General features: G+C 35.8%; 1 protein-coding gene across 2 annotated transcripts in view; it reads right to left on the bottom strand.

Annotated features, from left to right (window-relative positions):
* Positions 1-705: 705 nt before the first annotated feature.
* FSTL5 (follistatin like 5) overlaps positions 706-22,865 on the bottom strand; it is a 321,062-nt gene continuing 298,902 nt past the window's right edge. For both annotated transcript variants that reach the window (XM_054825507.1, XM_054825508.1), the window contains one exon: positions 706-3,138. In XM_054825507.1, coding sequence (XP_054681482.1) covers positions 2,436-3,138 — 703 coding nt within the window. In that variant the 3' untranslated portion in view covers positions 706-2,435. The remainder of the gene's footprint in view (positions 3,139-22,865) is intronic.

The raw sequence follows: 22,865 nt of genomic DNA, 5'->3' as shown, positions 1-22,865 counted from the left end.
ATACTATTGACATAGTCAAATCTGTTAAGTTTATTGGTAGACATTTTGATGTCCTGTTTCATATAATGAGCAACATAGTTTATTCAAGTTTTAAAGCTTCTCCAATTGCCAAATATTGCTAATATAAAAAAAGTAAGATGCTGCCAAAATTGACAACTGACTTGGACTTTGATAGAGATTGTAAGGGATCATGCACAACACAGGACAGCTTTCATTGTCAAAGAAATCTCACTATCGTCATGGGATTAAATTCTCATCTCTAATGTTAGTGGTAAGGCAAGGAGAGGACAAAGTAAATGCACAATCCACCCACACTGAGCAGACTGGATAGGGAGTTGTTTAGCTGTGCTACTGGAGTGCATGCTTCTTGGCTTGGGCTTATATGTTTGTACAGCTTCTGGACTAGAGGGTTTTGGCTCCAGAGGCTAGGCATGAGAATAGACATCTGTCTATACTCTAATTACTCTGTGCCTAATTGATTAGTAGATGAGGTTTTCTTTGTAGCAGCCAAAACAAAACCTTTTCCAGTTAGTTAAGCTCTTCTAAAAAGTTTTCTTTTCACAGTGTATATTTTATATATATATATATGCCTTTTAGATATAAAATAATAGGCAGATAAACTTCCTCCTACCTTGCTTTCAAATAAAGTATGTCTTACATGCCACTTCAGCGTGGCTACATCGGAGCATTCACCAAAGTCAGGACTGTTTAAAATTTATGGGGTTTATTCTTCTTTTGTCAAGCATTTTCTACATACAGAACATTCACGTGATGTAAGTTACAGAATAACAATGCATGAGACAGACTACTGCAAATAAGTAACAGTTTACATGATTCTTGTTCGTTCACAATGGAGAAAAGTTGTTGAAAAGGAAAACAGATTCCGTAGCTAGAAATGTAAGCAGACTCTTATCTTAGTTAAATCTACCTACCAGGAGGTTTGCTCAAGCTAAAGAGAGATCTACTGTACCACACAGGGCAGGATGCTAAATGCACACAACAGTATAATGCTAGAAAATTCCAGATTTCTAAGCAATTTTACACAATCTAAATTGCAGTAAAATTTTGTTTAAAAAAAGATATTTTTTTCTGATTGCCTTCAGTAAATGGAGGTCAGTTTAAGAGCTTATAAGCATTCTTTAGCAAAAACATAATAAAAATAAAAATACTCCCAAACTTTTAAGTCATTGCTCTAAGTCTGGATAGTTGTTTACTGCTGGCTTTCTGATCCTACTGACTTGTTATTCTGCTTCTGGGAATCCTATTGTTCCCATTTACATGTTTAACCATTGTTAATATTAGAATTCTAAGTAAACAAACTATAAAAAATACAAAGTTTTTTGTTGTTTGTTTGTTTGTTATTAGCACTAATCCAATTGGATGCATGGAATAGAAAACCTGTTGAGCTAACCCAATGGTTTAACAAATATGGATCAATGATACAATGCATAAGCAAAAATGTTATCTACTGGTTGTAGACTTCAGTTCTTTGCATTTTCTGTTTCTTAAAATGCATTTTTGTTTGTTTGTTTTTAAATAACAGATTTCTCAACAATATAAGTGAAGCTTTGTGATACCAGGTTTTTAGAATGTGGTTTACTCTGAAAAGATAAGTGCAATGTTTCTCTTTAGTAGAACTGAAACTCCTTGCTGATGAAACCCTGTGATAGCTGCAAAACCTACTATCTGTTTTTTTTCTAAAAAAAGGTTAAGCTTCTGCAAGTAGCTCTCTCAACTAAGACTCACCATAAAAATAAACTCCTCAAACTGCAGTGATCGGAAAACACTGCAAATATAATTTCTGCTTTTTTTGTCTATGTATGTTCCACAAGTTGAGACTAGAAATTTGATACCAAAAGTTTCTTTCCAATGGCAAGCAATCCTGTAGCCACAGTGGGAATAAATTAGACAATTTCTATGCTTTACCTTTCATGTGAGACTTTCGCTTCAAGGCACAAAAAGATTTAACAGTGGACTGGACAGAACAGGACGTAACATTTCAGTTTAAGGAGTCAAAGGTTGTACAACAGCTCTTATTTTGTGTCTGAAGCAAACCAAACCAAAATTTGAATCATATTTAAGTCTTTCATTTACAAATGCAAAGTATCATATTAAATTCCCTGAAGCTTTTTGTGGTTTTTATTCTAATTCCTTTAAAATAATGTATGATATTTATCATCAATTTCAATATTTAGTAATTTCAGACAAACAATACAGTCTCAGCTGATAATTAATAAGAAGTACCATTATCAAATAGCTGTTGTTTTAGTAATTTTTATGTGGAAATTGAGTCAAACTGTGTTCAAGCCAAAGAAATAACAGGTACAGAAGGGTCTAACAATTTAAAATGAAAATTGTGTAAATTTGAAGAATGGTGTAATTTAAGTGCAATGTACTGTAAAACTATTAATTCGGTAAATATCTAACAGAGATCCTTATGCCTCTCCAACCCAAATTACTGTGTTGCCCCTCTCAACTTCAGTGATTTCACAATTTAACTTATTGAGCCGTCCATCCAGGATAAACAGAGATTCCTTGGAAGGGGTCATGAGATACTGACCAAAAAGGCCACTGTCTTTTATAAGACGGTTCTTACTGTTCCAAGGCCATTCGCCTGCCTTGACAGGCTCCTTCAGACTCTTCACCATCTTAACCTTGCCAGAAGAGAGCTCCACGAAGAGAACATCAGTTTGTGTGCTGGAGCTACAGTAGACATTGTATTGATGAGCTTCAGTGAATGATGGCTGAAAAGCTACATCAGATATGTGCAAATTAGTGTGAATGTCAAATGCATCCTGTATTTCTCCTCTCATTGTTATGGACTGGATCCTCATGAGACCTTTTGCATCGTCAATGCTGACAAGGTAGTGTCCGTCTGGAGAGATATGTGGTGTGCCTGTTACGTCACCATTGTATCCAATCACAGAATCGGTAACGCTATCCACTACGAGCTGTGGTAGGACAGCCCCAGTGCTATCAGGCTTACAGAAGATAAAAAAATATCCTCCAAGATGAGTATAAGCCAGTGACTGAGGAATGCAATTATAATCCTTTAAATTAATTGTCTTGATGTACGACATAGTTTCTAGATCAATTTTCTGGAGCACAGGCTCATCCTTATGAAGAATAAATCCAAACCTGGAAGGAAAAGCACAAAATCAAAGAAAGTTAGAGCTATTGTGTGCATTATGTACAAATGGGGAAAGCCATTATAAGCAAAGTAGATGAGTTAATATGTGCAGCAACGTAGTCCTATATATCTCAGCTTTAGATGTTTCAGATATTAAGCAGTTTATAATATTTAATTTTTAGTATTCTTGCAGTTGTAATTTAGAGTGCCTCAAATAAAAAGCCTAAAAACCATTTATCTGATTAATGAGAAAAGTGGTTTTTCCTACTGACATAAGGGAAAAGGTAAACATTATGCATATCTATTCAGTTATAACTTTTACAAAAGCCAGGAAGGAGAAAAAGATTAAATATCAATAGATAGTACATCCCGCATATTTTAATTCACTTCATATAGTTCTTCAGCTTCCTTGGGAACATCAACTTAATCCAGCACTCATTGTTATTCAGATAATTACCTGAATCTTCCTCATTTTAATTCAGTAGAAATGGGTATCATAAAAGGCTTTAGGTTTATGCCTCCCAACTATCCAAGCCCCATATTTTTTACAATTTAAATGACCCTTTATGTTTTTCCATACATCAAGGAATTTTCGCTGAACATGAATAATATGGTTAAACTTTAAAATCCTACAGCCGAAAGTTTATAACATTTTAAATATAAACTATATGACTATTCTCTCATGTTAACATAGAAGTTCAGGCTGTGCAATCATTTGATTATATACGTAAAAACCAATGATCTAAATATTATGGAGTCATGTGAAAGTATATTAGTTTTGCTTATAATCTAAGCAGCTTTCACAGCACTTTTTTTCAATTGGTACATTTCTTAACATAACATTCTTTTCCTCTAAATCTTTGATCCTAAGAATGAAGCCATGTGCTGACATATAATCTAAAAATAACTTTCACATCCTGTTGATATAAAGCACTATGACAGCCAGAACATTCCAACAATTGAGTTGACAATAGCACAAAATTTTCACACTATACTTTGCAACCCCAATATATTTACTAATCAGTGAACCACCAAAGTAACAGGCAAAAAGGTTTCAGGACACTGTTCAGTCAGTTCCTCCAGTGTAAAACAGGGTGCATTATGTTTGCACTTCCTACTGAATCAGTAAGAACATTCTTAATTTTAGCCCCAAATGCCAAAATCCTTGCATACTGCTTTAGTATTATAGGATCACAGAACTATAGAATTATCTCAATCAGAAGGGACCTCTGGATTTCATTTGGTCCAATTCCCACCCAAAGAAGGGCCAATGTGAATCAGACTGCCTGTGATTAGGAGTTGAGCTGATTACGAGATCACTTTTGTCTTTGATTATTCAACCACTTATAAATATATGTAATCTGAATTAAATTGTCTTGGTTAGAAAAAGGGTGAGTGAGTCTTTACAAAAGTTATGTCGAGATACCTTGACAATTCTTGCTACTTTTCTGTTCACAAGGTCTGTTGCTCTGTCATAGAGGAAGACTAGACAGAATTTGATTTTTAGCTGTTCTGTCCATCTAATATTATCCTTTTCTTAATCTTTTTGGGCAGGCATAAAGTTGTTGATTCCTGATTCCATTATTATGTAGTAAGCATTTTTTGGTCACGAGAAACAAACTTGTACTGTATTATGTAAGAATCATCCTGTAATAGAAGAGGTTAACTAGCAAGCAACATTCTGACATTTCAAATGTTTATGGTATACCTCAGTGTTAAATAACCAATGTTGCACACATGAACAGTGGTTAGAAAAGGACAATAGAATTAGCTTACTGATTGTCTTTTACATAACAGCCTCCAGTGTAAAGCAACAATCAGTGAACTCTCCAAGAGCATTCACAACATTCTGGAAAATGACTTACACATATCTGCTACTTAATCTTTACTCCTGCAAAGCAATAACCAAAAACCCAATGCACCTTTTTTCTGGATGACAAATGACTGAGGGTTAGACATTGTCATCACTGCTGGTTTCATTATTAATATCAAATACAAAACAAAACTGAAATATCTGGATTGCTAAATCAAACACTAAAACAATCAGAAAACAGAAAAGCAACAAATACAGAAAGTTATGTTAGCGGTAATATTATGCACAATATAAACTCAGCCAAACTTCCTGACCTGCCGAGTTTATTGTGTATAATCAATCTTCAGCCCTATTTTTAATACAATTAGGTTCATGTAATTACACCCAGACCACTCTTTCTTCCTCCCTGCCTGACTGCAGTGTTACTGCTTTGGAATCCATTAGGCACATCCGAGGAGCAGAGGTTGTCACGGGGGGGGTGTGTGTGCTCATGTGATGCAGAGCGGTGGCTGACTGGAGAATAACCACGCTCCTGCAGAGGGAAGTGTGGGGTGAACTCAGCAGGAATTCATCATATGGCTTAGATTCAGCATGTCCAGGTGGCAGCTTAGAAAACTTAAAGAAGGAACATTGCTGTGCAAGAAGATGGCTGGTACATGCAAGAGTATTGCATGTTTAGAGGGAGAAACTGGATACGTGGGAGACACTGTGATTATTATGGAACGGTGTAACACAGGGGACAAAAATTACACTGGTTAATCCAAGCATGGAGAAATTTGTTTAAAAGTGAGTTAACCTATTGACGTGGTTTAGCCCCAGCCGCAGCTGGGGATGGGGAGGAGAATGGGGTAGATGAAGGCAAAACCCCGTGGGTTGGGATGAGGACAGTTCACTGGGACAGCCAGGGAGAGAGCAACAACAACAGCAGTACTGATAACTGAATGTTCACAAGGGGTGATAACAGAACGCAACTTAACGATCCAACAACCGACCGGACACCCAGCCCACGCTCAGCCCGTCCTGCAGCCACGCCGAACCCGCCCCTCCCCTACTAGGCCCCTTTTTATGGGGAGCATGACATCGCATGGTATACAATAGCCCCCTGGCCAGCTTGGCTCACCTCTCCTGGCTCCTTGGGAAAATTAACTCTATCCTAGCCAGAACCAGGACATTCTATATAATTCTGGGAAGACAAATTCAATAACACAAATTGGTGAATATTAGGAATATACTAAAATTACTTGACCTCTGAGGTAATAGGTAAAAATTTATTATATTCAAATAAAAATGGATTTTTCACGTAGGTCTGCTTCTATTCGATATGATTTTTAAAATTTTAAAATGTGCTTAAATTACATTTAAGTTTATGAATATCTGTCTTAAAAGAAAAACCTATCAGTGATGTCATTTGCATAAATTAAAAAATAAATATAATGCTCATGAACCCTTTTCAATTCTCATTATTTTAACGAGTTTAAAGGTATGCAAAGGCAAGGGAAAATATATTATTTTAGGTCAACGTGATGGCAGGTACTGAATATATTAAATACTTTATTTTCAGCTATTACAGCATGATTTCATCTATTTTAATGTAAGTACAGAGTGCAGACATTTTTTGCTTTAATTACTTTTGATCTCAATTGCAATAGCAAAAACAAAGAAAACTTTTTTGTTTGAGTTTGGTAAGCTGACTTTGAAACCATTATTTTTCTCTTCCAGTCTACCAATACAAAATAATGGAGAATAGGAAATCTTATTTAAAAGAGAAAGAAAAGGCTCTGACAAAGCTGGTTTTAACTTATGTAAGTACTTAAAACACAGGCTTATATCCAAGTGACATTTTTAGATATACATAAACCTATACAAAGGCAATTATGTGATTGTGAAAATCCTATCAGACACCATCTATATGATTAAATATATGAATACTTTTGAAAGTTTGGCCTATTGTGTTCAGAAATCGGATTAAACATAGTTAAAAATTGTGTTCTGTAAGCAGTCATTTAACATTCAAACATATTTGATAAACTTTATTGTATATGTGTGTCCATCATATTTCATGATATTTAACTCAGGAAAAAGACTTTTGTGGGTTTTGAGCTGCAGTCTAGTTTCTATCCCACTGGAGAGTAAACACAAGTAATTAAAAAAAAAGAAAGCATTTTTAACCATTTTCTACCACAAAACAAATTTGAAAATCTAGATAAATATATATTAAACAATTGTTTCCATATGTAACATATCAACCTGACAAAGCAAAAAGAAGAGGAAATCTTTGTGCTGCTTGAAAATCTATTTATTTTAAAGATTATTCCAGCTGATGAAAATGACCCTTTCTTTCTGAAGTAAAATACAAATGCAACACAAGATTAGCATCAATTATCTAAATCAGCAATTCTTCCTTGCTGATTTAAATCACGATTAAAATGAAGGCTTTAAATCAGTTTGATTCAAAGAAATCTGCCTTACTTATGACTACTTGATTAAGCAGTGTTAATGACCAATTTATGTGATATTTTTGCATTCAAATGTCATTGATTTCAAGAGGAATATGTAAGTTATTAATCTTTACTTCTCAAATATTATTCCCAGCATAATACGTCTTTGAACCACAGGTACACTAAGCTTATGTTAACTTTGGTTGCATAAACCCCTTGATTACCAAAACAGTGAAGAAATTCTCTAAAGTTAAAATTGAAGATAAGATATCTTACACACCTTCCCTAAACGTTACATCAATTGAAGGCGTGGAAAGACTCACACTCAACAGCTAGCTTTTCCCATGGACAAAGATGCTGCCATTGTTTTGTGCTCCAGTTTTAGCTGTTGGTACCTTCTGCCAGACGAATTCCCTAAATTCTGCCAGCTAAGAGGTTTGCATAAGCATTCCCTAATGCATGCCATTAAGTTGACTGTAGTTGTTGTGCAGTCATTTAAATGCTTTAAATAGTGTCTGTTGATTAATCCAGTTGGTATGAATGAAATAGTTTAGGAGCCAGAGCAGGATGTGGGTATAAACTTTCCCACTAGCACAGGTAGATTTCAAAAAAAAGGATTTTTGTCTACGGCAAGGGATGCCAGATCTTCAGGGTTAACCACATCCTTATTCTAGAGCAAATCAGCAAACATTTTAAAACATAAACCAGCTGATAACATATCATGTCTCACGTATTTGAACCACAACTTTCCAAAGTATTCTAGTTCCTTGGGCAGCTTTATTTATCTCTTTGTAATGTTTAGTTCCCAGTCCAAAAGGCACAAGTAAAAGGCTTACAGTATCTTGGATAGATTGTTCTTGCAATTTAAATAGTGTCTTCAGCTTTGGTAATTGAGTTTACCTGAAAACTAAAGAAACTGGCTTCAGGATTGCAACAACCTTATCCTGATGCTGTATTTGTTGCACTTACAAGATCTACTGTCCATTGCTCTGGAGCTATTAAGATACTTGATTTTATAATCTCCTGCTGCAGCAGCTAATCATATATATTCTGATAATCAGCGATACCCGAATACCCATTTACAATGTATCTTAGGAAAAATATAACACTACTTTCTTGTAATGTTAACATGCTAAAGACTTTTTCCTTTGTAATGTTCTCTAGTTCAAACTTTAAAAACCCACTCCTTCAGACACAGATGTAATGTTAGCCTAGAAGGTAATGTTTTTGGAGGTGAGTACACTAAAAGATCAGCTATGTGAGCAGAATAATACAATAAATTTACATAGCAGTTTTTACTTACTGATTTCAAAGCACTTTACAAATATTACAGTGAATGAAGAAAGCAGCTGAATGACTTGCCTAAGGCTACATAACGATCCATTGGCAAAGTCTGGGTGAAAATACAGGTTATCTGAGGTCCACCATGGTTTCTAACTGATGATTCTGCAGGCTACCATTGCAACTGAGGTCCAAAAAAGACAGATGGGAGCAAGTACACATATATCCTTTTGAGTAAGAATATAGGAAATTACTTTGTCAAATTAATATGTGTGAATATTAAAATTAGACAGAACTTTGGACCTGGGTGGGAGAGAAGATCCAAAGTGGGAATCTGGTAAACCTTCACAAAGGACCTGCCCTTCCCCAGAACCAGAACTATGGCTGCCAAAATCTATGAGAACTACTAGGATTTTATCAATACTATGGTTCAAACAATTCTTTCTCAGCCTGTCATATTGCCTGTAACTTTTCAATGCCCCAATTAAAATTCAGTAAAGCTGGACAGAGACATAAATACCCAAACAGCCCAATAATAGAGATGAAAAAGAAGTGGGGAGGCAAAAAAATAGTTTCAAAGCTGCCAATCTTCTTGGATGTAAAAGGATTTGGCAAGCTGTGTGTTTGATGTATTTGTTTGTCTGCCTGTCTCAGTGAGAGCTGTGTGGCTGGCATTTTGAGAAGCAGAACAAATCAAGAGAGAGGTCTGTTTGTTCATGTGCCTGTGAGGTTTGTGTGGCTGATTCTTAGTCTATGAGAATTGCTAGGCAGAGGCATAAGGAGGGAAAAATAGAAGCTCTAGAGGGAAGATACAGAAGGGAAAAGGGGGAAGTGAAGCAAACTGATAAGGAAAGCTAAGGATTCCATGTCTGGTATAGCAAAAAGACTTCAAAGAATGATAAATTATACTTTTGTTACCTACAGATGAGGAAATATTTTCTAGGCTACTAGCAACTGAGGAAGAGGATAAACGGGGGTTTTTTATAGGAACATGTATCTGTCAGGTTAGATAATTTGTTCCTGATAATTTTGAAAGACTAGCTTTTAACATTTTAATAAATCTCAGAATAACAGGAAAATTTGGAAAGTCTAGATTAAGATTGTTGAAATATTCATAAGATAAAGCCAGGTATCCCAGCTAAGCTGAATAGCTTGATACATATCCCAGGGAAATAATAAAATAGATGATATGAGAACCAACTTCAGAAAAACATGAACATAATGCAGTCAACATGGGTTTATGGAAAAATGAACTTTGTCAGACAAACCTAATTTAATTTTTTATTAGAAAACCTTGCTCAAGGTAACTGAATATCAGGAGGGCATACCTTTCTTGGAATAAAAACTCATACCTGAAAGAAAAATAATTTCTCTGCAATAAAAAGTAGTTGTCAATGCAGAATCATCATTTTGCAGGGAAGTTTTGCTTCTGCTTGGTACAAAATCTGATACTTCACAAAATTTTCACAGGCAATTTGGATGTAAATATGTGTCCATGACACTAAAGTGGTAAATAATGACAGGAAAGTCATTATAATAGTAAGTTGCTCATTTAACCAAAATGTATTCAAATGTAGCCAAGCATAAAGTCAAGCAACTTTACATGTGAATGAGGAATGCAGGATATGCATATAGAACAATATCCTGAAAAGTAGCCACTATGAAGGGATTTAAGGATCATAGCACGCAGGTCAGTATGAGATCTGAGCCTAATGAGTCAAAAAAAAGAAAAAGAAAAAGAAAAGAAAAAAAAAGGACCCAAAAGCCCTTGTACAGTCCTTGGAGGAATATACAGAGAGACCTGAGTAAGAATAATGCAACAGTCTCACACCTATGTTCTATGTTGGGGAGACCAAATTAAGATTGATTTATGTTGTTTTATTTCTGACCTTCTAAAAAGGAATATTAAAAAATTAGGGGCAAGAAAAAATCTGAAAATTATTTGAGGGATGGAGACAATGTTTTTAAGCAAGAGTCTGAGAGAGTACAATGTATTTAGCTTATGAAAATTATCATTGAGATGACTTATTTACAACATATATATACCTGAATGGAGAGAACATACTGTTTAGTGATGTTGTCTTTAATTTCACAGTGGAATTATAGTAATGATTGCAGACTGAAACAAGTCAAATTTAAATTAGAAATAGGTCTTTTTTTTTTTTTTTCTAACAATGGGGACAATGAACCATTGTAACAAACTACCACAGAGGATGAATTTTCTTAGATGGGAATCTCCAGGTAGAGATCATGCTCTTTTTGGAAGATTTGGCCAAACCCAAGTAGATGTTGATTAGAAATATCAGATTAATTATCTGACTCTCTGGATGACTATTTGAAATGTTTAAAATTTATGTTATATACAGAAAGTCAAAGAGTATATTCTTGTGGTCTCTTCTAGCTTCTGAATATATGAAACTTCAAATTTTTTTTGCTTTGTTCACACAATCAAAATCAGCAGATTTAATGTTATACTAAGTCATTTGATGCTGAGATTTTAAGAAGCAGCCAAGTGTTTTCACATCTCATGAAATTAATTGTGATTTGACACAATACCTTCCCTCATATGCGCGCACACACACACACACACACACACACAAAGTGGTATGCGGAGGAATGTGTCTTTCTGGAGGCCTGAGGTTTAGATGACACTTTTACACCCACTGTGTAGAAAAAAAGATGTGTTTTTTTTTTTTTTAAATTAATCTTGCACTCTTTCCAGTCTTAATTAATTGTGAATTTCACATATGAGTTACTAATAACTTTTACAATTACACACACACAAATTACACATTACAAATTACAAATACACACGCACATCTTCAAAATAAATATTCCCTTGACAACACATTGGGCTGTTAATTCAGGAAGTTTGTGACTTGCTTGTATAATGTTACAACTATACAACTACAACAGCTATAATTTCACTTGGGAAGAAAGATGTTCTAAGGCTGGGATGGTCATTCCTTTGAGGTTTATTGATCTAAATGTAGATCATCATGGTGGATAGGTTGGAGGAACAGTGATAGATCACGGAGACCTGCTTCAGAACAGTTACTCGCTTGCACATAGCAATGACCAGTTGCAAATAAATTTTAGCTCACTGTCCAATAACCAGATCGCTGCCTTCTAACCACCGGGTGAATCTGTCTGTACTTCCCCTCCTTCCAGTATTAAGAACCTTCCCAACATGCCAGTGTCAGATTATTAACCCTGTTTTCATTGCCAGGTTGGCCTTCATCTTTCTGATGAGCAGGCAAGAGCAACTGTAAAAAACCAGTACTTTCCAAATTTGTTAGAAAAGAGTATTGCAAGTCACTAAGGTTAAAGGCAGCTTTGGATTACGCAGGTTAGTAGATTGGAGGACCCACAAAAGCTGTATATAATAAAAGATGATGATTTACCAGAGCTGTAACAAAATATTGCCCTGCAGTGGTACCTATAGGCCCGGTGTAACAGGGACACTTCACAAAATTCATATTAGTAGAGACTTTTGTTGGAGGTCTCAGTAAACCAAATCAGCAAGTGCATGGGCTGAGCTTTCACTATCGTATTTTTGTTTTCCATCCAAAGTAAGCAAAGCTATTAAATCTGAGTAAAGAAGTATGCACTACTACTCTATGTTTCATTCTGTTCTGTGGATAGCTGAACTCAAGCCCCAAAGCTACCATAATCTTATAACTTTTCAAAAGCACTTAGTTTTCTAAAAGGATTAAAAACATACAGCCATTCATAATCATGCAATGAAATTCTGTCTGTTGCCTATGTAATGTTAGCCTGGGTTTTATGATCAGACTGTTGGAAAACAACAAGTGATACTTGAGAGTACTGTCTCTTTTCCCAAATGATTTATAGACATATGGTAGTGTATTTAATGCAAAGTTTCCTCTCATATAGATTGATATGCAGAAGCCTCCCACTGTTCATTAATCCCTGATTAATATTTATGAGAATCTCAACCCTCATGTCTCTTCTATGCAGTGAAATCATGCACAATATCAGACAGCATATAAAGGCATTTGTCAGAGTGTATATTGGGATCCTGTGCAACTCAAGCCTGCAAGATATGAGAGCAAATCTTCACATTTCCAATAATTTATTTCACAGTTAATGCAAGTGGGAATCTGCAGCCTGTGGGCATATCACTCCAACTGCAGTACATGCTAGAACTGTGAAATCTTTGTTTCTTTCTTCACTCACTCCATATGAATGAATAATAAAGATTTTAATCCCAGATCTTCAACAGTTTCAGCCATATACTGTGATAAACAGTTAAGAGAAATAGGAATAATAATAATACTTAGCAACTCTACAGCACTTTCTGTATGAGTAGTATATTGGGTTTGGCTGGGATGGAGTTAATTTTTTTCATACCAGCCTGTATGGTGCTGTGTTTAAGACTTGTGAACAAAAGTGTTGATAACCCACCAATGCTTTAGTTATTGCTGAGCAGTGTTTGCACAGCATCGATGCCTTCTCTATTTCTCACTCTGCCCTACCTGTGAGTAGGCTGGAGATGGGCAAGAGGTTGGGAGGTGACACAGCTGCGACAGCTGACCCCAACTGACCAAAGGGATGTTCCATACCATATAACATCATGATCAACAATAAAACTCCTTCCAGAGTAGCCATTGCTCCTGCTAGGTGGGGGCTTACCTGCCAGCTGGGGTCAACCCACCACAGGGAGTCATTAGCTTTCCATAAAAGCTAATGAGCTTCACACTACCCAGACAAAGGGAAACTGAGGTAGACAAAAATTACTTGTTTAAACTAACTCAAAAAGGACAGGAAGAATATCCTAAAAGATGTTAACTGCAAAATGCATTTAAAAAAAAAAAAAAAAAAAAAAAGACACAAAGCTCATATGGATGAGTGCCTTATTTTCCTAATTTTAATGAAAAAATCCACCCACATAGTTAAGACTACAATAATTATAATGACTAAGTTAACAACATGTTACAAATTATTACTACTATGTCTTACCATATACATTCAAGACAAGATTTTTAAAGAATTTTAAATGTATTTAAAATATGGGATTTAGGTCCTACTTTTATGGAACCGTAAGCCTGTATGTAACACAAAAACGGTGAACAGTAAACCCATGAATTGTATCATTCTTTTTCCCCAAATAGTTATCACAATTATCACTATCCTATTTCTCCAAATACTCCAAAACTGTTAACCTGAAACCTTTCATTGCCAAGCTGACAAAGGAATCTATACAGCAAGCCAGATTAATGCTCTACCAAAACTACTCCTCTCTCTCTCTCATCAGAATATCAAATACCTCAGAGTAAGGGAAATCGTTCAACAAGTGGGTTTGGAATAACTTGCTCACAGGAAGTTGCCCATCATTGAGAAGCAAGTTATGCCACGAAGCATTAATGTTAAACTCATATTTTAAAAGGTATTAATTTTGGAAATCTTACTGGCTATTACTGTTATACATCCACATTACCAGTTTTTACAAGTCTTACTCTCCTCTCTCTTATCACATCCAGTTTTCACATTATTTTTCATGAAATTTCCATCACCTTAAGTTCAACTGTTTGTGACACATATAAAGTGTAAAAACAAATTTTCTCTTAATATCAATCCTCACATGGTATGCAACAGATGACTTTCACTTATGAAAAAATGTGCAACTGCAGAGTATGTTACCACAACAGGATTTATATACCTAGCTCTCTCTCACTGTCCAAAATACTTATTCAATCATTGTCCTTTAAGCTGGTGAGCTACTTTCAAACCAGTTCCAATCCCCCTGTTACTGTAGAAAAAGTTCATTATGTTTTTGAAAAAGTAATGTTGGTTTTATATAAAATTCCTGCCAAGTTCTTTATCAAGTCCATTCAGCCTAAGTAGCTTTGACTATTGCATAGCACAACGGGAATATTTTGCTTTCGAGGAATGAACAACTCCTTTTCCTCTTAAATATCTCACTGTTCTTCCTATCTATGCTAAAAATGCTTTGAATGTGTTTAACAGTTTAAAATGTGTACAGTTCATAGAATCATAGTATATCCTGAGTTGGAAGGGACCCATAAGGATCATCAAGTCCAACTCCTGGCTCCACACAGGACCAGCCGAATCAGAGCATATGACTGAGAGCGTTATCCAGACGCTTCTTGAACTCAGTCAAGCTCGGTGCTGTGACCACTTCCCTGGGGAGCCTGTTCCAGTGCCTGACCACCCTCTTGGTGAAGAACCTTTTCCTAATATCCAACCTAAACCTCCCCCGTCGCAGCTTCTTTCCATTCCCTTGGGTTCTATCGCTGGTCACCAGAGGGAGGAGATCAGCACCTGCCCCTTCGCTCCCCCTCGTGAGGAAAAAGTTTCCTGCTCTGTTTTCTGCAGGTTTTTTCCAATACAAGAAGCTAGATTTCAATAAATTAATTACAAAATGTATTGTAGAAATATCATTGGTAAAATGTGTTATTTATTGGTAGTGGTAAATGAACGTGAAAAAAAAAGAAACTTGACCAAAATCTTTAGTGGCTCACCCAGTTCTCTGGAAGGCTTCCTGGTTACAAGATGTCACACTTAGGTGCATAACTCCCCATCTTCATCCCAGTAGTACCTAAGTAAATTTTTTTCCTATTTTGTAGTATTGGGGAAAGCCTGAAAGAGAAACTTATTGCCAATGCCAAAAGGTCAGTAATTATTGCCTGAACTTCAGCACTGCCACATTCTAATATCTCTTTCCATATCTGGAAAGGGTTGATGTTGTTTTCAAACTAAAATACAAAGCCATTACACAAGGAGGTTGTATATTGTCCAGCCTTCTCTGAAGGCAGCTGATATAGCCATAGGGCAAACACCTTGTAAGTTGTCGTATTTCATAGTTAACGTAATGTTGATTAAAACTGACAAGGATTCTGCTATCATTTTGTTATGACTGTGTATAGGTGTGCAGCAAGAGATCCTTAAGCATCTAAGAATTCCCCTGTCTTCAGAACCTTCTTCTGTCATCTAAATCCAACAGGACAGAGGGAAGGATAAGAGAGGAAAAAACTCACACCGATGCAGTCCTCAGACTGCATGAAATAGGACTCTCACATGCCCTGAGAAGGACTTGGGGGTATTGATTGATGAGAAGCTCAACATGAGCCAGCAGTGTGCACTTGCAGCCCAGAAAGCCAACCGTGTCCTGGGCTGCATCAAAAGAGGCGTGACCAGCAGGTCAAGGGAGGTGATCCTGCCCCTCTACTCGGCTCTTGTGAGACCCCACCTGCAGTACTGCGTCGAGCTCTGGGGGCCTCAGTACAGGAGAGACATGGAGCTGTTGGAGCGAGTCCAGAGGAGGGCCAGGAAGCTGATCAGAGGGCTGGAGCACCTCTCCTATGAGGACAGGCTGAGAGAGTTGGGATTGTTCAGCCTGGAGAAGAGAAGGCTCCGGGGAGATCTAATTGCGGCTTACCAGTACCTGAAGGGGCCTACAGGAAAGATGGTGAGGGACTGTTTATCAGGGAGTGTAGTGACAGGACAAGGGGTAATGGGTTTAAGCTGAAGGAGGGTCGATTTAGATTAGATGTTGGAAAGAAATTCTTTACTGTGAGGGTGGTGAGGGACTGGAACAGGTTGCCCAGAGAGATTGTGTATGCACCCTCCCTGGAAGTGTTCAAGGCCAGGTTGGATGAGGCTTCGGGCAACCTGGTCTAGTGGAGGGTGTCCCTGCCCACAGCAGGGGAGTTGGAACTAGGTGATCTTTGAGGTCCCTTCCAACCCAAAAAACCCAAACCAAACCAGACCAAAAAAAACCCCCAACATCCCTGCAGTTTACTTATTCCCAGTCTGCAGAGTTTTAATGGAGGTGTGTATTATTCGATATAAAAAGTGCATGTGTTACACAACATAAATATGCATGCATGTGTATGTGTATATATAGCAGGTATAATACTTCAGTCTATAGTTGAAATATAGGGAGAGAAACATGCACTGGGGCATTCCTCCTTTGACTGTTTGGTTTTTTGTTGTTTTTTTTTTTTTCCTTCTGATACCAGAAGTGGATGAGTAAAAATCATTTTTGCCTCACACATTCTGGGCTTCAGCCCTAATGCTCCAAATGTTTTCACTGCTCCTCTCTGCACAATGTTGTATCTTCCAGAGTTGCTTATGAGGAGCCCACTGATGCTTTTTCAAGTCAAATGGAAGGATCCTTGAAAGTGATGACCTTTCCTTGTCCTCTCTCAAGGGATAAGCATGCGCTCTCCCCTTAGGATTAAACATAAACATTTTCACAGTTGATGAATTGGATAGTTGAATGCTCATATTTCAGTGTCATATATTATTTAGAATAGCAGTGTCAGATCTCAAGCCACACAGAGCTGAATTTTGGGTGGTTCTGATAAAGACTTAAGTAACACACCTTAAAATTAAAAAACGTGTACTTTCGATTAAGCCCACATGCAAAATGAGCACACTGCCAGTGTAATTGTAAGTACTGTATTTTTTATAATCTGGTCCTTTCATCAGTTTATTAAAAATTGATATATGAACCAGGAAATTAAAATTGACAAAAACAAAGCATGGCTTAACCCTGTCTCTTCCAGAGTACATAAAAATATCAATCTGCTTAAATTTACATCCTTGATGCTTTGAAATAAACAAGAAAAAAAATATATTTCTGAAGTCCTAATCAAGCACAGCTGCTTCCTTCCTCTATGATCACATCAGTAGGCAATGAGGTAGAAGAATTGCCATTATGAATGTTCAGCCTCATCACAACATCTCACTACAAAAATCACTCTCTACAGGTAGTAGTCCTTTCCTGTAGACACCTACATTTTTATACAAAGCTATGCATGTCTGCATATAAGTTAAACATCTAAGTTGCTATTTTGCCAGCAGAGATCTAGTCCATACAGTCAACAGTCTAAAGAATTTAAGATGACCAGTGCCAGACCCCTGTATGGGTTGAGAAAAACTGCCTTCTACACTCCACTATATGTATAGACTAGATCTCCTTGAACTATAGCACAAGATAGACAGCTTATACCCATGGGTACGCTGTATTTTCACACCTAAATCTAGCTGCCTACAATCTGAACTTCTCACTCACCATAAGCGTCCTATCAGAAAGAAAGCATAATATCAAAAACAGCCTTACAAAAATTTGCGCAGACTTGGAAAATTGAAGTTTAAATGATTAACACTATATCAAGATGTAACAGCTACAATTATGCTTGAAATGCGATTGTCTGTTTCCCCAAGCCATTATAATAAGTTCAGGTATCCCATAACTGTAGAGGCTATTAAAGCTGCCCTTTGTGGTCAGAAATTAAAATGACTGCTTAGAGGAGCAGTTAGCACTGCTACAAGTGCCTGGATAGAGAGAAGAATGTTGTATAAGTCTCCATGCAGAAGAGAGCTAAAAAGCAGAGAGCATGTCCCTCCCAGGATTTTAAGGGATCTCTGAAGATGGTTTTCACAGGTCTCAAAGGGTAGCTTTAACAGAAAACCATAATTTTCTTTCCACAAAAAGTGTATCTTTCCAACCATAACGATCAGCTTCAATATTTTCTCAAGGCTAGAGAGTCATCAAAAAGACAAATAAAAGCTCTTCAGAGTCTCCCTTTCATTTTTATCTTCTTAGGGTTTTGCAGAGCTCCAAGAATTGCATGCAAATCTTATAAATGAATTTTCCAAAAGCAACTTTGTTTATCACTATATAATGTGAACTACATTTTCATCTCACTATTAAAGTATTTGACATAGTCTGTTATAACTAACACCATAGTCTACTGCAAAATATCAAGATGAAATCACATAATATGACTTTTAATATCACTCATATCAGATTTTGTATTTGCAAATTATAACAAATATTTTTCAAGAAATACTAAATACAATGGAATGTGGCTCATAATCATGCTATATCTACCAATTCTAAAAGTTTAGGAAATTTTCTGTTTTTAAAAGTTGAATTTTAAAAGAATTTCTGTTTGTGCAGACAGGAACTATGAAAGCTGTGCAAGGGACTGGTATACCACCTGTTACAGAATTTTTCACATTTTAGAGCATGGCTCCTGGGTGGATAACCCAGGAAGAAATTCAAGTCTACTGAGCCACTATTACTTGCATCAACTATACCACAGTTAGGCCCAACTTGTCTTACCTTTATTTATTGCCTTTATAATACTGTGAGATTTATACAAGGTTATTGTGCAAAATTTCCTAAAGCAAAGGTCACAAGAGAAAAAAAAATCACGAAGAACTGAAACTCAAGGCAGGACTTAGGGCAGCCCTATATGAACAATGTTTATTTTCATTTGCTGCATTTGAAAACCTTCAATTCATCCCATAATAATACTGTGTTTCCAGTAGTTATTCAGACTGAAGGATAATATTGAAACCTGTAGCTATAAAAATTAGTGAAGATGAAATTTTATTTTGATGGGAAGTTCTAGTCACATAAGGTATGAATTAATAATGGACCAGATTTTCCACACAAAGTTCCAAAGTGATGTCAATTCTGACGCTGCATCTTCAAAATTGTTTTTGCAAGCTATCATTTTTTTCCACCCTTCAGACAAAGCAAGTTAGTTTGCATCTCCTATGTACAAAGAATAGCCAAGCTAGTATGGAGCTGCCAATAAATGGTAAATTAACAACCTGGCCTCCTGTATGTTATTTTCTTCCTTTAGACAGCCCATATATATTGCTTACTAGTGCGACTGCATTCATTATAAAAGAGGAAATATCTAAGCACTGGTTAAAAAGACAAAAAAAGAAAAGCTTATGGATTTTCTTCCTAGAAATGAAGATAAATTTCACTGTACTTTTTTAAAAAAATGAATATATTAACATAAAACTGTATTTATTGTTGAGTTCAGAAAGATCAACAGAAAAGAAGATGATGATGTAAAAACTGATATCCTCTTTCCTTTTTTGTTTCTGGCCCTACACACACAGATTACACTCATGAAGTCAACAGACTTTTTTTTTAAAGAGGTATCTGAGATCAGACACTTAAGGAAAATTATGTTCTCAAAACAGAAAGCAAGTAGAAGAGAATTAGATGAGCTACAATCAAAATTATCTGTACAAGAAGCTAACAGTAGTATTGTACAAAAAGTTTTTTAACCTGTATAACTTAATTCAAGAAAATAATAATAAACATTGTTTACTTTATCCTGAATGAATAACATTTGTGTTTAAAGCCACTCAACTTTCTATACATTAGGGACCATTTTTTTTCAAAATTTATGCAAAAAAATAAACCCAGGAAGATAAAGCTCTATTACTACAAAGTTTGATCAAATTTGCTGATCAAAAGTTTTCTGAGACTCAAAGAAAATTCCATTAGCTGCCCATGAACAGTCTGTTAGAGGATCGTATAAAAAGCTTCTAATCTGGCAACATGGGAAAGTATTACCATTTAAACAAAATTCTAAAATAGCAGTGTGTTCTATACCAAACATTTTTTTCTGATGAAATGAAGTTATCCACAGCAGCTCTGGAGAAGGAAGTATCCACAATTAAGGAAAGGAAAAAGGAAAATTGGTCTAAGAACTGTTTTCTTAGCTGTATAGCTCAATTGCCTTCACTGGCCCTTTGAGATTTTGTCACCAGCACAACAATAAAAACAGCAACAAAAATGATGTACTTTTCCCTCTAACTAAGAATTTTCTAAGAACTTAACATACAACACTGCAACCCTTATTTCCTTTGTTAAAATTACTCTTCACTTTATGTACGTACACAGATGACTGTAAGGAAGACTGTTTACACTGACTTATTTTACTTCAGCGGCCTTGCATTCGTACCATTTAAATCATCGCACAATTAATTTTCCTTACTTAAGTCATTTTAAAATACACCATTTCTTTTTTATTGTCATTTTCTAGTATATAGCAGAAATAAAATATTTACCTCTAGATAAACCCCACACTTTTCATTTTGGCAGTGTTTCTGATTTCAAAAACTGTCAGCATTGCAAGGGCATACCAGTCTTCCCCTCAGGACTCACAAAATTATTGTTGCCTTCAACAGTTCATTTCTGGCAGGTTGCTGAGAAAAGACCTTTCTTTAATTTCCGCAGTTCAGAAATGGTTGTTTGATGATAACAAAAGGCTAAGTGGATTTTGCCCAGTAGCTATTGCTCATCAGCACAAATGATGCCTTTCTTTTGGGTACTATAACAGTCTTTGACCTTTGAAGTTTGTTTTCCTAATTTTGTTCCTGATGCTCTTTATAACATGAAGAAAACTTGCTTCGTATTTTTGTTTTGCATCAGAAAAGACTATTTTTCTCCTTCCTTGATATTTGTATATAACAGCATCAAGCACAACACATCTTCCTATCTGAGGACATTTACATCTTGGAGAACATCTTGATAATTCTCTATTTCTGTAAGTATTCATGTGTGTGAACATGTATCCTAACTAAAGTCCAATATTGGATATCGAAAATAGTATACTGCCTGAAATCCTTTAAAATTATATTATCTATGATTTCTATTTTTAAAAAAATTGTATTTTATTACTATTTCAGTTTAAGATTTTATTTGCAGAGCATTTAAGTCATATCTCACTTGAGATCTAGAGGAAGGAAATAGACTGTCATCCTAAATTCATGTTCAAGAATACTGTCACATGACCCATGTGTAAACAGGGAAAATTTCCCCATAGCTGGCCAGATACTATGCTGGCTTCTTCAGTCATTTTTTAAGATCTCACTAGAAGACCTGACTTGTTTTAACATGTCACACATAGCCCAGGACTTCTGACTTACATTTAGTGTACATGTGCACAGAGTAGGGATAAATCCTGAATTTTCAGGGTACTAGTGATGCAGGAATCTATGAATTGTCAGAGGTCTTTCTCATGGAACACTTGCAATATGTATGTACAATACGCTTCTTAATTATTGCAAATTGTTGCCCAATGATTACAATGTTCACAAGAAAAGAATCCAAGAAATTTTAGGACAAAGAAAAGCACTTTAATTTCTAGATTTTTAGAATCCAGGAATATATGAAACTATTTGTGTTATATCACAAAGGAACTTATACTCAGCAAAAGTATATTTGTAGTGTTGGCAACAAATGTGTTTTTCTTATAGGTAAGGAGAGCTAGCAATTTAATAAAAAAAAATTAACTTCATTTTTAGAGCAATAAAAGTCAAAGAAAGGGCTAGCTACACAGACACAGTGAACAAAAGACATTCTTAAAGATGGTCCTAAATGTCAGTACAAGGTAGGATAGGATTAAGAAGATCTGGCATTCCAGAAAATGTGGTAATATCAAGGTGGGAAGATGTCATGTGGAATGCACAGCCAAATTTATATATGCCAAAAGAAATAGTCAGCACTGGTAGAAAATGAATAATGAGGTAAAGATAAGGACTACAAAGGTGATAAATTACATATGTCAAAACAGTCTCAAAAGATCTTTTTCTCCATTTTAAAAATGAAGTTCACATACTCTTATAGCTCAGGATATGCAAACATTTAAAAGAACAAATACTGAACTTTATCACAATTCCTTTCTTTTCCTTTTTTTTTTAATAGTGACCCAAAGTAGGAAAATATTAGACTGAAGGGAAAAAAAAAACCGTAAAAAATATTATTTGAGGGGGGAGGCGGGGCACATAAAAGCACCAAAGATGACATTCGTATTGAAAATGTAAGATTATCATGGGAAAAAAAATCAGGCACACCATGGCAAGTGTTCTGATTTGTAGGTAATACGGAGGGTGGGGGTTGGTGGTGGTGGCTCTTTTAAGATGGAAGTTTGGATATTTTGTCCACCAGAAAATGTTGCATGCTGACAGCTGGGATCCCATGGAAGGAATACAGACAAAACAGTCTATCCGTGTAGATATGGAAGTTTCTTTAAAGTTTTTGATTCATATGATCACATAAGCATCTCAGCTTTACTAAAAATGAAAAGATAGGTTTGTAATATAACATCAAATAGGAAAGCTTAAATGTAATGAATAAATGTAAATCTATTCTAAATGCTTACAAATAAAAAGGTACAAATTAAAATTTCCAAACAATTTTTCACTATTCCAAACTCACAGATCTAAAGCACAGCATCATTCTGGCTGCTATCAAGAAAATTAACTCCATCCAAGCAAGACATTTTTTTAAATAATTGCGCTCTGGTAGTTTATTAGTAAACATATAGAAAAATGGTTAATTACATAATTTAAGATTGCCTTAAAGCTAATAAATGAATCTTTATTTGGAAAA

This window comes from Grus americana, chromosome 4, assembly GCF_028858705.1.
Source record: "Grus americana isolate bGruAme1 chromosome 4, bGruAme1.mat, whole genome shotgun sequence".
NCBI lineage: Eukaryota > Metazoa > Chordata > Aves > Gruiformes > Gruidae > Grus > Grus americana.
The sequence above is the reverse complement of the archived record's forward strand: the minus strand, read 5'-3'. Positions and strand labels throughout refer to the sequence as shown.